Below are 16,069 nucleotides of genomic sequence, written 5' to 3'. Positions count from 1 at the left end.
CGTAATAATTCCACATTAGTCAATGCATGATGTGGTAATTTTATCGGTAGTTTTTTTGATACCATTGATATGGTCCAACATATAGTCCTTTTCCTTGTCTACGCTTTTTTCTTTTCTTACGCATTCCTTTTCCTTTCGTAATCGATGAAATGGTTTCCATTGCTTTGTTATGTCTTTGAGTTTCTTCCAACAGTTGTTTATCGGATTTTGCCTTATTTACAGCAGTCGCGATTCCTGCTGCACCTCCACCCTAATAAAATACGTGCAACGGACGTTTCTCAACTGTTTTATTTTCTGTTATTCTGTGGTACAAGTACCAACTACAATGTCCACACAAGTGCGCTAGATGGCGCCGGCAAATCGCAAACAGAGTATTTTGATACCAATTATAAACTAATTTTAACACCTCCACTTATCAAAATAATCTGAACCTAAAAGAACTTCAACCATTAAACAATATTCTGAATCCCTAATTTACTCAAAAAATAATTATGCCTTACGCTAGGTAAACCTTTGGTTAACAGGTCTGCAGGCATTTCAGAAGTTGGCAGATAAACTATCTTTACCAGGTTGTTAGCAACAGATTCTCTAACAAAATGATGTCGCACATCAATGTGCTTGGTTCGTTTATGGAACAAAGGATTTTCTGTCAACCTCTGAGCACCTTGGTTATCGTTAAACAGAACAATTGAATAGTCACAGCTTGCAATTTCTGACAATAAATTTTTCAGATATATAGCCTCTTTACAGGCTTCAGCAATCGCCATGTATTCTGCTTCAGTGCTCGATAAAGCTACTGTCTGCTGTTTTTTACATTCATAGGATATTACAGCACCTGAAAATTTGAAGCAAAACCCGGTGTAGGATTTCCTATCTATTGCATTTGATGCCCAGTCTGCATCGACAAAACCTTCCAAGTTACAATTATCATTAGTAAACATCAATCCATATGATTTAGTTTTTTGCAAATATTTCAGTATTCTTTTTGCTTGTTTCCAATGGACTGACGTAAAGCAATTATTGAACTGACTTAAATAACTAACACTATATGAGATATCAGGGCGCGTTAACACTGATAAGTACATAAGGCTTCCTATAAGTTGTTGGTAAGGATACTGTTTACAAACATCTTCTGACTTTTCTAATCTTAAATTTGTATCTATGGGAGTATCAGCACCTTTACAATCTGACATGTTAAATTTCTTCAAAATATATTCTACAAATTGCTTTTGATCTAAGGAGATACTGCCATTTTCATACATTTTTACCCTTATACCTAAACATTGTTTCAGTTGTCCTAAATCTTTAATTTTAAATTTTGACATTAAACTCTTTTTCAACTCATCTGTCATGGTTTCACTATTAGAAAAAATGAAAAAATCATCTACGAAAACTGCTATTATTATCCGCTCCTTCCTAAATTTTTTACTATACAAACAAGGTTCCAATTTTGACTTCACATAGCCTAATTCTAACAAACAATCATCGACTCTTTTGTTCCAAGCTCTAGCAGATTGTTTTAGACCATAGATTGCACGTTTTAGTTTTAGTACACTATTACTTTTACATTCTAAATTTGGTGGAACTTGCATGTAAACATTTTCATCAAGGTAACCATTCAAGAATGCTGTTGTTACATCTAAATGAGTAATTGTAAATTTGAGTTTTACACTTAAAGCAAATAACAATCTTAAAGTTGAATATCTAAGAACAGGTGAATAGGTTTCTTTGTAGTCCACACCTTCTTTTTGGGTGAACCCCTTGGCTACTAGTCTCGCTCTAAATCTCACTTTGTTGTCACTTTCAAATTTCTTCTTAAAAACCCACTTACACTGTACCACTCTGTCTGCCTTCTTCACATCTACCAATTCCCATGCTTGGTTGTCTTCGAAAGCCTTCAGCTCTTCCTTCATCGCTTGTCTCCACATCTCCTTTTCTGGCCCCTTCATCGCTTCTTCATAAGTGATTTCTTCACCACACGATTCCGATTCGTCCAACACACATAGGTTTGTCAAACCGTACCTGTTGACCGGTCGTCTTTCACGCTTGCTGGATCGTGCAGGGATTTCTTCTTCAGAAAGTGTATGGTTTGCATCATCTTTCGTTGAATATGAGCTCGATGTGTCACAGACATACGTAGGATCATCCGGATCTGAAACAGTGTTGTCTTCTTCTGTCGAGTCTTCATCCTCCACTTGTTGTACCTCGGGTACTTTGTCGTTTTCCTTCACTTCTATCTGAGACTTGTCCGAGTTGATTTCATTCTTTTCCATGATTATCACATCTCTGCTCGTAGTGACTTGCCTCGTCTTTGGGTTGTAGAGTCTGTATCCTTTCACATTCTCTGGATAACCTACAAAAATGTATTTGGTCGCTTTCTTATCCCACTTTTGTCTAGTTCAGCTTCAAAGAGTAGACATTTTGCACGTTCAACTATTGTCCTGTTGAAACGCTCACAGAGACCGTTCTGCTCCGGAGTATATGGGTTGGTCTTCTGATGGGTAATTCCTGCTGCTTTCAAGTAGCTTTCCATCTGTTGTGAACAAAACTCCCCTCCATTGTCGGTTCTCAATGTTTTGATTTTTGATTCAGTTTGGTTCTCAACCATACCTCGAAATTCCTTGAAACGTTGTAATGCCTGGTTCTTCTCCTTCAAGAAGTACACAAATGACATTCGACTGGCATCATCTACAAACAGGAGAAAATATTTAGCTTGACCAATTGACTTGGTTTCCATCGGTCCGCATAAATCTGAGTGTACCACTGCTAGTAGTTTCTTGCTTCTATGGTTTGCCGACGGAAAAGGTAAACGGGTCTGTTTTCCTTCACAGCACACTTGACAATTCGATTTCTGAATGTCAGCTTTCTCGTTGTAGAATACTCCCTCTACAGCGCCTTCTTTCATTCTTTCAAGGTCATTGCTGTTGATGTGTCCTAGTCTTCTATGCCACGTCTTTGCATCTGTAGCCTGAACCACCGTCGCTGCCAACACCTTCTCGGACTTCACTGTGTTCAATTTGTACACCCCATTTTCCAATTCTGCTACTCCTATTAGCACTTTCTGTTGATTATGGATGTGACAGATATTCTTCTTGAACGATACTGTATTTCCATTCGCCACCAACTGGCTAACTGATAACAGATTTGTTGTGAGGTTAGGAATGCATAAAATGTTTCTCACTGTGATGTCAAACTGAGAATTCTTCACTCTTGTAGTGATTTGTGTATCCCCGGCACATTTGACTGGCATAGACATCTGATTTGCAATAATAATTTCTTTCATTTCGTGCACTTGTCGAACTCGCTGTAACTTTTCTGGATTTGGCGTCATATGAGCACTTGCTCCCGAGTCTACATACCAATCTTCTGTACTGAATTTGCCGTTTAGAAAAGCCGCACTAAAAGCATTAGCTTGCCTCTCTTTCAATTCAGGACACTGGTTTTTGTAGTGGCCAATTTTTTTACAGTTATAGCATTTTATCTGCTTACCCGTTTTATCTGGCGTTTGTTTTTGTTTTCCGCCACGGTCGGTGTTTTTTGTTCGCTGTTTCGACCAAAACGCAGATTCTGTTTCAGTACTTCCGACCTCAGAACTCATGTCAAGCAACTTTGTTTTTATGACGTCAGCACTGATTTCTATTCCCGAATGTTCGATGGCCATTATCATTGGTGCGAATTTTTCAGGAAGTCCAGCCAATAGCAATGAACCAATCCACTGCTCGTTGATTTCGAAACCCGTTCCTTTTAATCTTTGCGCTGTTTCCACCATTTGAGACACATAACTTGTCATGGAGTCACAGTTGTCGAGTCGAATGGATATCAATGTTCGAAGTAAACTGATTTTTCTTGTGTATCCTGAGTCATCGAATAACTGTTTTAGCTTGTTCCATAAGGCACTTACCGTGTTCTCATTCTTGATGTGCACATATAACGTAGGGTCAATTGTCATCACGAGCTTCGCTTTCGCTTTTCTTTGATCAGCTTCACTCAAATCGGCTGGTAACGCATCAATGTCGATACCTTCCAACACCAAAAAATTTCTTGCTGCGAACGCCCAATCGTCGTAATTTTCACGTCCTTTTAACTTCGGAACGTTGACCAGGTAGCTTGATGTCGACATTTTTCACACAACACGAAAATTGATTTCTAGAAATTACTTGAGAAATTATTAGATTTGCGGGTCTGGGCTGGTCTGGGCCCATAACCTAATAAAATACGTGCAACGGACGTTTCTCAACTGTTTTATTTTCTGTTATTCTGTGGTACAAGTACCAACTACAATGTCCACACAAGTGCGCTAGATGGCGCCGGCAAATCGCAAACAGAGTATTTTGATACCAATTATAAACTAATTTTAACACACCCAACGCTCCAAACGCCCCAAGCAGGGGAAGAAGAAATGGTAAAAATCCACCACTTTTTGGTGCAACCAATATACGACCTCTTTTACTTTTTTTGCTTCTTTTACTTCTTTTCCGTGAACCCATTCCTAATTTTACTTTAGCCTTCATTATACCCAACACTGTTGCTGCCGCTGCTTTTTCACCAAAACTAGAATCTTTTGCTTTGAGACGTTCTCTTGCTTTCTCAATTAAAACTTTATCTGCTTCGTGTCTTTTATTTAAATCTGTTGTTTCGGAGTAGGCTATATCATGAACTTTACAAGCCGAATCTAACAAATTTACACCACTATCACCTCGAGCAAGTCGTTTTGTCAACTTTGTACCTGGACCACAAAAATTATATCCTGGTAGATGTAATTCTATCGGAAGTTTATCAATCAATTTATTAACTATAGCACTTCCTTTCTTCAAGACAACACCCTTACGTTTAACATCTTTTTTTTCTATTGGACATATTATATACTTTCATTATGTTGAGTGAATCGAACACCATCAACTGACACTTTTCCCACAAACATTCATCCTATATACATAATATAATACATTAAAACAAACCATCTTTAGAATAATTTTCATTTATTCATAGATTACAACAATAGTTATAAAAACAAAAACTCCTTTAAATGTGTATCCTCCGGTTTAATTTCAACAAACGTAAAGAATATTTTATTACATTTCCGACACTCTCGTCCATATTTCTCCAATAAATCATGTAACTCATTCTTGTCACACACCATATCGATGCAAAACCCATTAAATTTTTCTGCATTCTCCTCCGATGATCCTCTCAAACCATTACAGCTCAGATCTTCCTTGAAACACCCTTCACACATGACATCTTTAGTCAGAAACAGCTTTTCTGTCTCCAATTTCGAATACAACCTTTGCGTCAACACCACATAACCTTTACACGTCATTCGGTACCACATTTTACCAGCCATCACTACCTATCAAATACACTTAACCAATCGTACCATACGAATATACATTTATACAGATTTTTATCAGGAACGGGGGAATTTATCAAGGCCAAGTGGTGGGGATATCGAGGTCAAGTGTTGGGGGGAAATTCCAAGGCCAAGTGGTGGGGATATCGAGGTCAAGTGGTGGGGGAACTCCAAGGCCAAGTGGTGGGGATATCGAGGTCAACTGGTGGGGGAAATTATCAAGGTCAAGTGGTGGGGATATCTAGGTCAAGTAGTGGGGATATCAAGGTCAAGTAGTGGGGTTATCAAGGTCAGGGGGAGGGGCTTAGAGGTCAAGGTCAAAAAAAAGTGGTGGGGGGTGCGTGCCCTCTCCAACTCCCTCTACTGATTTAAAAATGAAATTCTCAAAATAGGTAGGTAGGTATATACTTCTGAAACCAAAGTTTGTTATCCTGTTGGCAATGCAGGATATTTTACGAGTGATAATGACCCCGGCGGAATTGAAAATACAACCCAACAAGTGATCCGAATACAATAATTGATGCTTTCTCAATTTTTTTTTTCTGAAATTGAATTTACTATTCTGAATTACTATTAACGCTTTCTGAAATTGAATTTATTATTCTAAATTAGGTATAATTAAAACTTTCTGAAATACAAGTTAAAAATCTGAATTACAATCAACACTTTCTAAATACAATTGACAAATCTGAATTGCAATTCGTGTTTTCTGAAATTTACTAATCTGAATTATAATACATATGATGGTGGTTGAACTGACAATAGTACGGCGGGAGTCGAAAAAATTGGCAGCCTGTTTGTGCAACTTAATAGTGTGGTGATAAAGTAAGGAACAAAATTTATAATTGCGTTATTTAATGTTTTGAGGAAAACGCTCGGACAGGTGAATGTTATTTTTTAATTAGCTAGCCATCTTATGACATAAAAATTTTACTTATGACGTCATGTATTTTTGCACAAGGACGTCATCATTGTTTTTTAAATGACAACCTCGCCTTTTTCTTCTCTTTTTGATAGACCTTCCTACTACCTAAACGATGAATAAACAATAGTATATTTCAAACCAAGGTAAGAAAGTGGTTTCTTGCAGACCGCAGGCAAAGATTATAAACCGAGTCGTAGACGAGGTTTGTAAGTGCCTAAGGTCTGCAAGGACACTTTCTTAACAAGGTTTGAATACAATTTTTCTCCCTACCGGATAGAAATGTAGGCTGTGGATACCTCATTTGAGGTGAGAAAATTCAACTTTCTCGCTAAGGTAAGAAAGTTAATCATGAAATGTTTATGGTAAAACTGTACCAAAATACAAATGTCAAAAGTGTCAAAAGTGAAATAAGTTATTGATAAATGAAAGCCAATTCAATGAAGTAAGTTGGTAGGTCAATCATATAATCTGGAAAATAAACAGATAAGCTAGGTAGGTAGATTACTTTACCCTGTTTATATCAAATTTTCGAACAAACCTCAAATCTTCAAATTCGATGACAAGTTAATTAAACAAATAACACGAATATAACCATCTTTTTTGACTTTTTTCAACAAAGTTGTGCCGGTAGGGAAAAAAATTGTATTCAAACCTTGTTAAGAAAGTGTCCTTGCAGACCTTAGGCACTTACAAACCTCGTCTACGACTCGGTTTATAATCTTTGCCTGCGGTCTGCAAGAAACTACTTTCTTACCTTGGTTTGAAATATACTATTTTTCCCTACCGGCACAACTTTGTTGAAAAAAGTCAAAAAAGATGGTTATATTCGTGATTAAAACGAAAATTTTGAGAATTGAATAGTAGGCTGTGTTATTTGTTTAATTAACTTTTTTTTTTTTACCATAAACATTTCATGATTAACTTTCTTACCTTAGCGAGAAAGTTGAATTTTCTCACCTCAAATGAGGTATCCACAGCCTACATTTCTAACCGGTAGGGAGAAAAATTGTATTCAAACCTTGTTAAGAAAGTGTCCTTGCAGACCTTAGGCACTTACAAACCTCGTCTACGACTCGCTTTATAATCTTTGCCTGCGGTCTGCAAGAAACCACTTTCTTACCTTGGTTTGAAATATACTATTTTTCCCTACCGGCCCAACTTTGTTGAAAAAAGTCAAAAAAGATGGTTATATTCGTGATTAAAACGAAAATTTTGAGAATTGAATAGTAGGCTGTGTTATTTGTTTAATTAACTTGTCATCGCATTTGAAGATTTGAGATTTGTTCGAAAATTTGATATAAACAGGGTAAAGTAATCTACCTACCTAGCTTATCTGTTTATTTTCCAGATTATATGATTGACCTACCAACTTACTTCATTGAATTGGCTTTCATTTATCAATAACTTATTTCACTTTTGACATTTGTATTTTGGTACAGTTTTACCATAAACATTTCATGATTAACTTTCTTACCTTAGCGAGAAAGTTGAATTTTCTCACCTCAAATGAGGTATCCACAGCCTACATTTCTAACCGGTAGGGAGAAAAATTGTATTCAAACCTTGTTAAGAAAGTGTCCTTGCAGACTTTAGGCACTTACAAACCTCGTCTACGACTCGGTTTATAATCTTTGCCTGCGGTCTGCAAGAAACCACTTTCTTACCTTGGTTTGAAATATACTATTCTCATGATAATTGTTCACTGCATTGCTTCCTTGCATCTTCTAAAATTCTATCCAATCCAGGGGTAGGGCACTCTAATAGACGACCTTGAATCAAGTTTAATATTTTGCGGCAACTACAGATGGCGCTCAGATCAGAAAAAAACAGAAAAAAATTAAAAAATTTGCTACTACCAACACAATTTAGTAATTCCTATGGTTGGTCATCCTGGATAAATCCCCAATCGCATTCACTTTCCTAGTAATTCCCAGAAAAGTGTTGCGAGGCATGACGCAATTTAGTGGAAAGTGGAAAAATACATGTAGATTTTGTGTTTTTGTGTTCAATTTTTAAGTTAAGGAATCTTCCAAGACAGAAGACTGCTTCAGTCACCTTCAGGAAGAATATAAATATGTATGTTACTCCTGAAAAAATAAAAGGTAGGTCTGTTTTTATGTTATAGTTCAAATACCTAATTGATACTTATTTTAATTTAGATGCGCTTCGAGCTTTACCTCCTACCATCATTGGGCATTCTCCTGAATCCTGGTCTGTGGAAGAGCCAGAAAAGACATATCCAGCGATCAAATTAATTTGTAATCGAGTTATCCATGAATCCGAAATCGTATGTCGTTTCTTGAACAAAAAACAAAGGTTAGATCTGGACATATCAATCTAAAAGACATACGGATTCAAATCCATGGATGACTCGATTACAAATTAATTTGATCGCTCTTTACTTACCACAGACCAAGATGGTGAGGACTTCTTTGTTTACCACTCCCACTCAAAGTAAGAGATGAATCCAATTATCTTATTAATATTATTATCTAAAGCTTCTCATGCATGGCTTAAAAAATCAAATATTCATCCTGAGACTGAGGGTTTTATATTTGCAATACAAGATCGTGTTATAAATACAAGAAATTATAAAAAACACATATGCGGTTTACACATGAATTTAGCAGTTAAATTCAATTTATTAAAGGATACACAACCACATTACATTTATAAACCAGAAAGTTGTTTAGAAAATGACAATTACAAATTATATTTTGATCGGACAGTTTTAACTGACATTCACATTCAGCATAACAGACCAGACATTATTATTTTAAATAAACAACAAAAGCAAGCATATCTTTTAGATATAGCTGTTCCAAATTCACACAATATAACACAGACATATAATACAAAAATTAATAAATATTTAGAACTCTCCGTTGCTATGAGAAATCTTTGGTGTTTAGAAAAAATTTCGATTTTACCATTTATAATTTCAGCAACAGGAATAGTACCCCAATCTCTTTTTAAAAATTTAAAAATTTTGGACTTAGAGAACACATTGGTGGTTGAAATTCAAAAAGGTATATTATTATACTCATGTCACATCGTGAGGAAATTCCTTAACATTGACACAGAACATAAAACACAAAAAAGTCAAAATGCTGTGATGAACCAAGTGGGTAATTCAAAATTCCCACCAATCGGCCATCTCATTTTTTTTTTTTTACCAACATACGCAATGAAAATAACACCCGCGAAATTCAAAAATGGCCAAGAGCGCGTGATCGTACCTCGTTAATTTCCCTACGTTGTGTTTTTTTTTTATACAAATTAAACATTATGAGATTCGTTCCAACAGGGTTTGTGAACCACACAGAAGAGTGCAAATAAAACAACACAATAATTAAAACCAGCTATTTATTCAAAGTTATGATTTTCGTTAACGCCGGGATTCATGACTAATAAAACGTCTCGGGAGAGGGCACCCAAGTCTCCTCAAATGTGAGAAGACTACTCATTTAGAATTCTAGGAAAATGGTGAGCTCTGGCCATTCTCCCAGACCCCCGAATGAGGCTCCGCTAAAACCTCTCCTGAAGATACGAACAAGTCCGAAGTGACAACGTGGACGGGACAGTTAGTGAGAATTGAGCAAACTGATTTCATCAACAACACAATTCAAATTCAGAAAAAACAGGAGGGTCACGTACATTACAAACAAAACAGTTACTTCGGACCGTTCGAGCGAGAGCGGGCACTAGGCGAGAACTTCAGCATGTTCTTTTTTTTCTTTTCCAAGTTAATTTACAAAATACGGCAGATACGCTATAGAAGGAATGAGTGGCTTTGGGTGGTCCGGAGGTCTGCGGTACCTATCCTTACGACTTTATCATTTCCCGCCTACCCGTGATTTAGTGCCAAGGGGAAAAATCCTAACTGCTTTACGTAAGTCAACAAATTGAGGTACTCTAAGTTCATCGGTTGAATTGAATATGACTATTTCAGAGCAAAAACAAACGACGCTTGTCAAGTACCACAAACTTCGAGAACAGATTACCATTTCGGAAGTTCTGTGCCAAGGAACTCGGATTCAACTTACACCATGAGCGACGTTGCGGACCAGCATTCAGCAAGCCCCGCCAAGCGTTATGGTTTTCGGGTCTCTCTTGGGGCACAACATGTTAAACGAGCGGCCGCGGGGTCGTGTTCAACGATTGGATGTTAGGAGCAACTAGACCCCTCAAACAGAGAGAGACCCTCGCGATAAGGAAGAATTGACATTTACAGCAACTGGAAAATGTAAACGAAACCGCGACAAACTTTGTTGACGGAGTAATCTAAGAACACTTTCAGTTTGGGATGGAAAAGTGGTAACAACCAATAACACATACATAACAATAAAACAAAAAAACACAGTCCAGTCGACCCTAGCCTATTAGAGCCGGATCATCGACAAGGGGCCCCTCCTTGAATAATATGGAGGGCGCCCCGGGACTAAACGATGAAAATACCTAAATGTAGAAGATCCCTGGTAAAGGAAAAAGCCCGCGCAGATACCTGAAATATAAACCCAATTGGTTGCTACCGGGATGGACAGTGGAAACTTTCAAATTTTGATTAAAATGTTAAGCAATAAATAAATACTTGTTACACCAAAAGCGACACTCGGAATAATTAGAAGGGGATCAAAGTGAGGGAGTGCGCTGATAAAAAGTGAAAGCCACAGACCCACGCTAAAAACTTGGAGTCATTTTCTTTTAGGAAAATTAGTGAATTGTAAAACCTGCTTTGACAACAAAAGGAAACGTGATCCGTCAATTTTATAAATTTAGCAAAACTAGAACCAGGCTGCCTTACGCTCCTTCGCAAGCTTATAATGTTAAAAACACAATACATGAGGATGGTCGAGATAAATGTGGATTTTGTAAAACATGGTGGAAACCCACGTGCGACCCATTTGTGTCTTATTATTGTTAAACTACATTTCGCGCGAAGCAGAATTAATTTTAGTACCCCAAACACATACCTAGTTCAAAACAGAAGTTGGACAGCAACATTTAGCACAGTTCAATAAAAAACAACTAAAATCGCACAATTAGCACACAGAAAAATACACGGTACTTCTGTACTACTCTGCGGTCAAAAAAAAAACATGGCCGTTCATCCCCTGTCGACTTTCACCCACGCCCCCAAGCGGTCGCCGACGGTACCGAACGCCGGTAATTCTATAGCTTTCATTGGCGGTTAGTTTTGAATTCAAAAGCGGTTATCTCAATGCGGAGGCGAGACGCCGGTAATTATGTTGATAAGCACTGCACTATTACTTGATAGTATTATCCGTAATAGTGTATGTACTCCGGCAAAATTGCCGTGCCGCCGGGTGGAGGTGGGATAGGTTATCTTATTAATATTGGAATTTGTATTTATTTTATTTTTTTACGAGTATTGTTTTACTATTGGGGACACGGAAAACTGGGCAGATGTGTCATTCATTGTCAACATTTCTAAACCATACCTTAGCTACTCATAACCAAGCTTAAGTTAATTTGACAGTTTTTTTGAAAATATCAATCATAATGACGGTAAAAGTGCATTTACATTGTCACTTTTTGAAACGACAATAACAGACTGCCCAGGATTCCATGTCCTTCATTGTACAATATTGTTTATAAGGAAGCCTTTAAAACACGACGCGTAGCGGAGTGCTTTTAAAAGTTTTGATCTCGACCTGTGGACATTTAGTTTTAAGTCTTGTATATTACTGTAAATTAAATGCAATTTTATGTATATAAAAGCACTGATGTACATACAAATTACACGTGTGTGTTTATTTTATCAAATAAAAACTTTAAAAAGCGTCAAAATCTTTATACTTTTTGTTTTGTCACGTTGGTAGTTGGTACTTGGTAAGTTGGTAACTATTGGACTATTGGTAACTATAACGAATTAACAGGTTGGCGGTTGATGATTTAAGGCACGGTTAAGGTTTAAGCGCCAAACAGTAATATAGGTTATAAAGTGAGATTAATTTTATTGCGCGTTATTTACAAATTAAAACTATTTTTTTTATCACATTTTTTTTCTGGAGCACAATCTAAACATTTTGCCGAAACTTACACGTTCAGTTTTAAAATATCGTGAGCAGTTGACAAATTATTTGAAACGAGAAAATGAACGATTGGAGCAAATCGAACGATAGTCTGTCTCCCCAATTAAATCGCCACAGTCGTATTGTAACACTTCGCGACAGATCGGATTTAAGTGAATTTTCACTGGATCAAGGAACTTCTCAAACTGGTTCTCGATTAAATAATCATCACTTTGATGTCATAGCTCTTCACCCAAATAATGAAGACAACCCAAATGATGTATCTTCAAGTGAGTTTTTACTGGACCTGGCAAATCGTCCAGATCAAGCAAATAATCAAACTGGTGGTAGATTAAATAATCAAAGAGATCATGACTTCGAAAACACACAGGTTGATCCAGGTAACAACAATGAAGACCGTGTTTATGAAGATATGACTTTTGAACAAGTGGAAGATACAGATCTAACTCCAAAAGAATCTTTTATTTTTATGCTAGGAATGCTGAATAGAATTGAAAAGTATTCAGAGACTTTAATTGATGGTATAACATGCAGAAATGCTGACTTCTTACTGTTAACAAATTTTTCAGGTGTTCATGGTAAATGGTACAAAAATAACATAGCAATGGTTAAAATTGTTTTAATAAAAAGCTACAGTTTATTTAAAAGTGAAAATCTTAGAAGGCATATTGGTAACAAACCTTCACAAACACAGGTTCATAAAGATAATAATGGTTCAGAATTGAAGAAATTAAAAAAAAGAGGTGTAAAAGCAAAGAAGAAAGTAGTTTTTAGAGGAAAAAAGGATAACCAATATTCCAGTACACAAGCAGAATTAAATATAGATGATGCAGCAAATATTGAAACTCTAGAGGAGAGATTTGGTTTGGATAAATCAGAACTGAGGAGGTCACAGTATTTACAAATAAAGGGTAAAATGTACACATTGTTTTAATTTAACTATTAGTACTAATATCTTTTTTTAGATAAAAAAGATGTGTTTTGTGATAAAATAAAAAAGAAGAGTCAACATTCCAATACACAAGTGGAAGTAAATATAGATTATGAAGAAAATACTGAAATTCCAGAGAAAATATTTAGTTTGGATAAATTGGAAACTAGGAGGTCATAGCGCTTACAAATCAAGGGTAAAATGTACACACTGTTTTATTTTAACTACATATTTTTTTATTAGATGAAGTATTGAAAAGTGATAATATTCAAAAACATAATGGTTCTCTTGGTATCGATGACACACCTTCACAAACACAGATTCATGAAGTTAATAATAGTTCAGAATTGAAAAAATTAAAAAAAAGATGTGTAAAAGCAAAGAAAAAAGTAGTTTCTAATGGAAAAAGTGATAATCAATGTTCCAGTACAGAAGTAGAACTAAATACAGATGATCAAGAAAATACTAAACCTCCAGAGAAGAGTTTGGGTAAATCAGAACCAAGGAGATCACAGCGTTTACAAATCGATGGTAAAATATACACACTGTTTTATTTTCACTACTTTTTTTTTAATTAGATAGAGAAGTGTTTAGTGATAGGTTGGAATATGTTGATTTAAAGTTAGCAGCTGCAACATTTACACCATTACCAGAAAGATTAAATAAATCACTGAGTGCAAAGCAAAGAACAGTGAAAAGAAAATCTAGGAGTTCATGTGGTATTTCCAGCAAGAGAGGTATAAGCATAAAGATGTGGAGGATTATTGTCTCACTATGTATATTCAGGTAGGAATAGTGGCAAGGCTTCCTTAAATTCTACAGTACCAACTTCATCACAAGAAAATGTCACTTTGGGCACTGTAGTAAATAAAAGTAGACAGAGTAGTCAAGCATGTAAAAGATTGTCCAAAAACCCATCTAGGAAAAGGGCCAAGAGTTTGGATTTGAAGTCTAGAAATGGTAAATTATAAAAAAAAAATATTTCTGTTTACAATTGTGGCGTTGATATTTCAGGGAAGGGTGGTTCAGGAACACAAGATGCAAGTCCTGTGTTAGAAAAAACTAATACACTGGCATCAACAAGTTCCACATCTCTTTTTGACAAAAGAAACTTATACTCCGTTGATTCGTGGTTGGATTCTTTTCCCTGAATTCTTAATTCTATATCGTACTTTTAATATATCGTTATTTTTATTTTGTTTAACAACAATTTTGTACACATTTTATTATTAAAAGAGACCTTTACGTTCTTTATAATCGTGATCTATTTGTAATACTACCACCCGTAAGATGGCGCTACTAACACGATATCCCTAAGGTAACTAGATCAACACACTACGTGTAGAGGCATGGCCAACTGTATCGATATACACTAGACGTGTATACATGGCCGTTTCAATTTCAAAATAAAAGTGTTCCTAGAAAGCAAACCATGAACCACTGACCTCTATAGAGGTCAGTGCCATGAACTACCATGACCAACTTCATTAAACTATGTTATGGCCATTCCAATTCCATTAAAATGCGCTTCGTATGAAGTATGTTATGGATAGTCATAGAGAAAATAAAATACTATAGAATGAAAAGTCCCTAATAAATTTTTGGAAAATCGTTTAGCGCACCCTCACCACACCGCAAGAGGGCGCAAATGTTTTAAAAAGTCAAAAATTTAAACTCAAAGTAATCTCAATAATCTAAAAATCAGTCAAAGCAGTGTCAATCTTTATGTCACTATCTTGTAATTCAAAATGAGGCTGTGTCACGTTCACAAATAATGTAGTACCGCTGCTAAGATTGCTAAATTTGTTGTTGAGAGAATCAAGCAAAATGTATATAGAAAACAGTCAACAAATTGAAAGAAAAATAATACTTCAAGACCAAGAGATTACACCATTATTTGATACACCATATCTTATTAAAGGAATTAGAAATTATAGGATAACAAAAGATTTGGTTTGGGAAGTAAACGAAGAAATTTTAAGTGTGAAATTGGACCATATAGTGAAGGTTTATCTTTATGATTCAGCGTGGGGCGAATTAAGAGCCCTCCACAAAATTACGGACATGCAGATAAGATCCAAAAGATGTCCTATGCAACTCAAGTTTTGAGTCGTCATAATCATTATTAATTCAACTATCACGCTATTAGTTAACTGTGGTAATTTCTAATAACAATTGTTGTTAATAATCTAATAATATATTTTAACTAGCAGGTAGAACAAACCTAAATGATGAAGACTTGGGAACTGCAAAAACAATAACTTTTTTGACAAACTTTTTGATAATAATCTGGAGGGAGGGACATTTCGCCCACGTTGCGAGAAACCTCTTGCTTGTGGAGTTTAGAAAAATCCGGGGCACACAAAATTTTGGCAGGAAGCAGTCCTACACTTACGCAATATGTACCTACTTTAGAAAAAAATTTTGATTAAAAAAACAGCACTTTCTTTCATAAAAAAAAAAAAATGAATGAAAACATTGGATGGATTTTTGGATGTATGTATACTAAAATTTAGCAGAAAGTGGCAAGTGAGTTTTTTAGAGTTTGTAAAAAATGTTAATAAGATTCATAATATACCGAGCGATCATTTAAAAAATAAATCGTGTTTGCTTTGGAGCCTATGCTATGGCATGGGTTGCCATAGGTAACACGCCGACTCGATTTATTTTTTAATTGATCGCACCGTACTATAGTCTATTTTTTCCTGGTAGGCGCGTGCGTGCGCATCTCCGAAAGGTAGAATCACATAGCTAAGATTTTTAGCAGGATGCAGGAATTCTTTGTATTTTTGGTTGCATATTATCTA

General features: G+C 36.0%; 1 protein-coding gene and 1 long non-coding RNA gene across 5 annotated transcripts in view; both read left to right on the top strand.

The window, feature by feature from the left end:
* Nucleotides 1-15,673, top strand: part of LOC138137149 (micronuclear linker histone polyprotein-like) — a 54,156-nt gene extending 38,483 nt beyond the window's left edge. For 2 of the 4 annotated variants that reach the window (XM_069056466.1, XM_069056464.1), the window contains 3 exons: nucleotides 13,841-13,999; nucleotides 14,049-14,222; nucleotides 14,277-14,519. In XM_069056466.1, the coding sequence (XP_068912567.1) occupies nucleotides 13,841-13,999; nucleotides 14,049-14,222; nucleotides 14,277-14,413 (470 nt within the window). In that variant the 3' untranslated portion in view covers nucleotides 14,414-14,519. Of the gene's footprint in view, nucleotides 1-12,172; nucleotides 12,853-12,900; nucleotides 13,243-13,296; nucleotides 13,459-13,505; nucleotides 13,794-13,840; nucleotides 14,000-14,048; nucleotides 14,223-14,276; nucleotides 15,421-15,472 lie in introns of those variants that run through there. The other 2 variants (XR_011161576.1, XR_011161575.1) reach the window with 2 other exon arrangements.
* Nucleotides 2,413-11,247, top strand: LOC138137162 (uncharacterized). The gene is made up of 3 exons (XR_011161599.1): nucleotides 2,413-8,377; nucleotides 8,435-10,167; nucleotides 10,228-11,247. It is a non-coding gene; the product is annotated as an uncharacterized lncRNA (long non-coding RNA).
* Nucleotides 15,674-16,069: the final 396 nt, after the last annotated feature.

The sequence above is a fragment of the Tenebrio molitor genome, chromosome 8 (assembly GCF_963966145.1).
Source record: "Tenebrio molitor chromosome 8, icTenMoli1.1, whole genome shotgun sequence".
In the NCBI taxonomy this organism is placed as follows: Eukaryota; Metazoa; Arthropoda; class Insecta; order Coleoptera; family Tenebrionidae; genus Tenebrio; species Tenebrio molitor.
The sequence above is the reverse complement of the archived record's forward strand: the minus strand, read 5'-3'. Positions and strand labels throughout refer to the sequence as shown.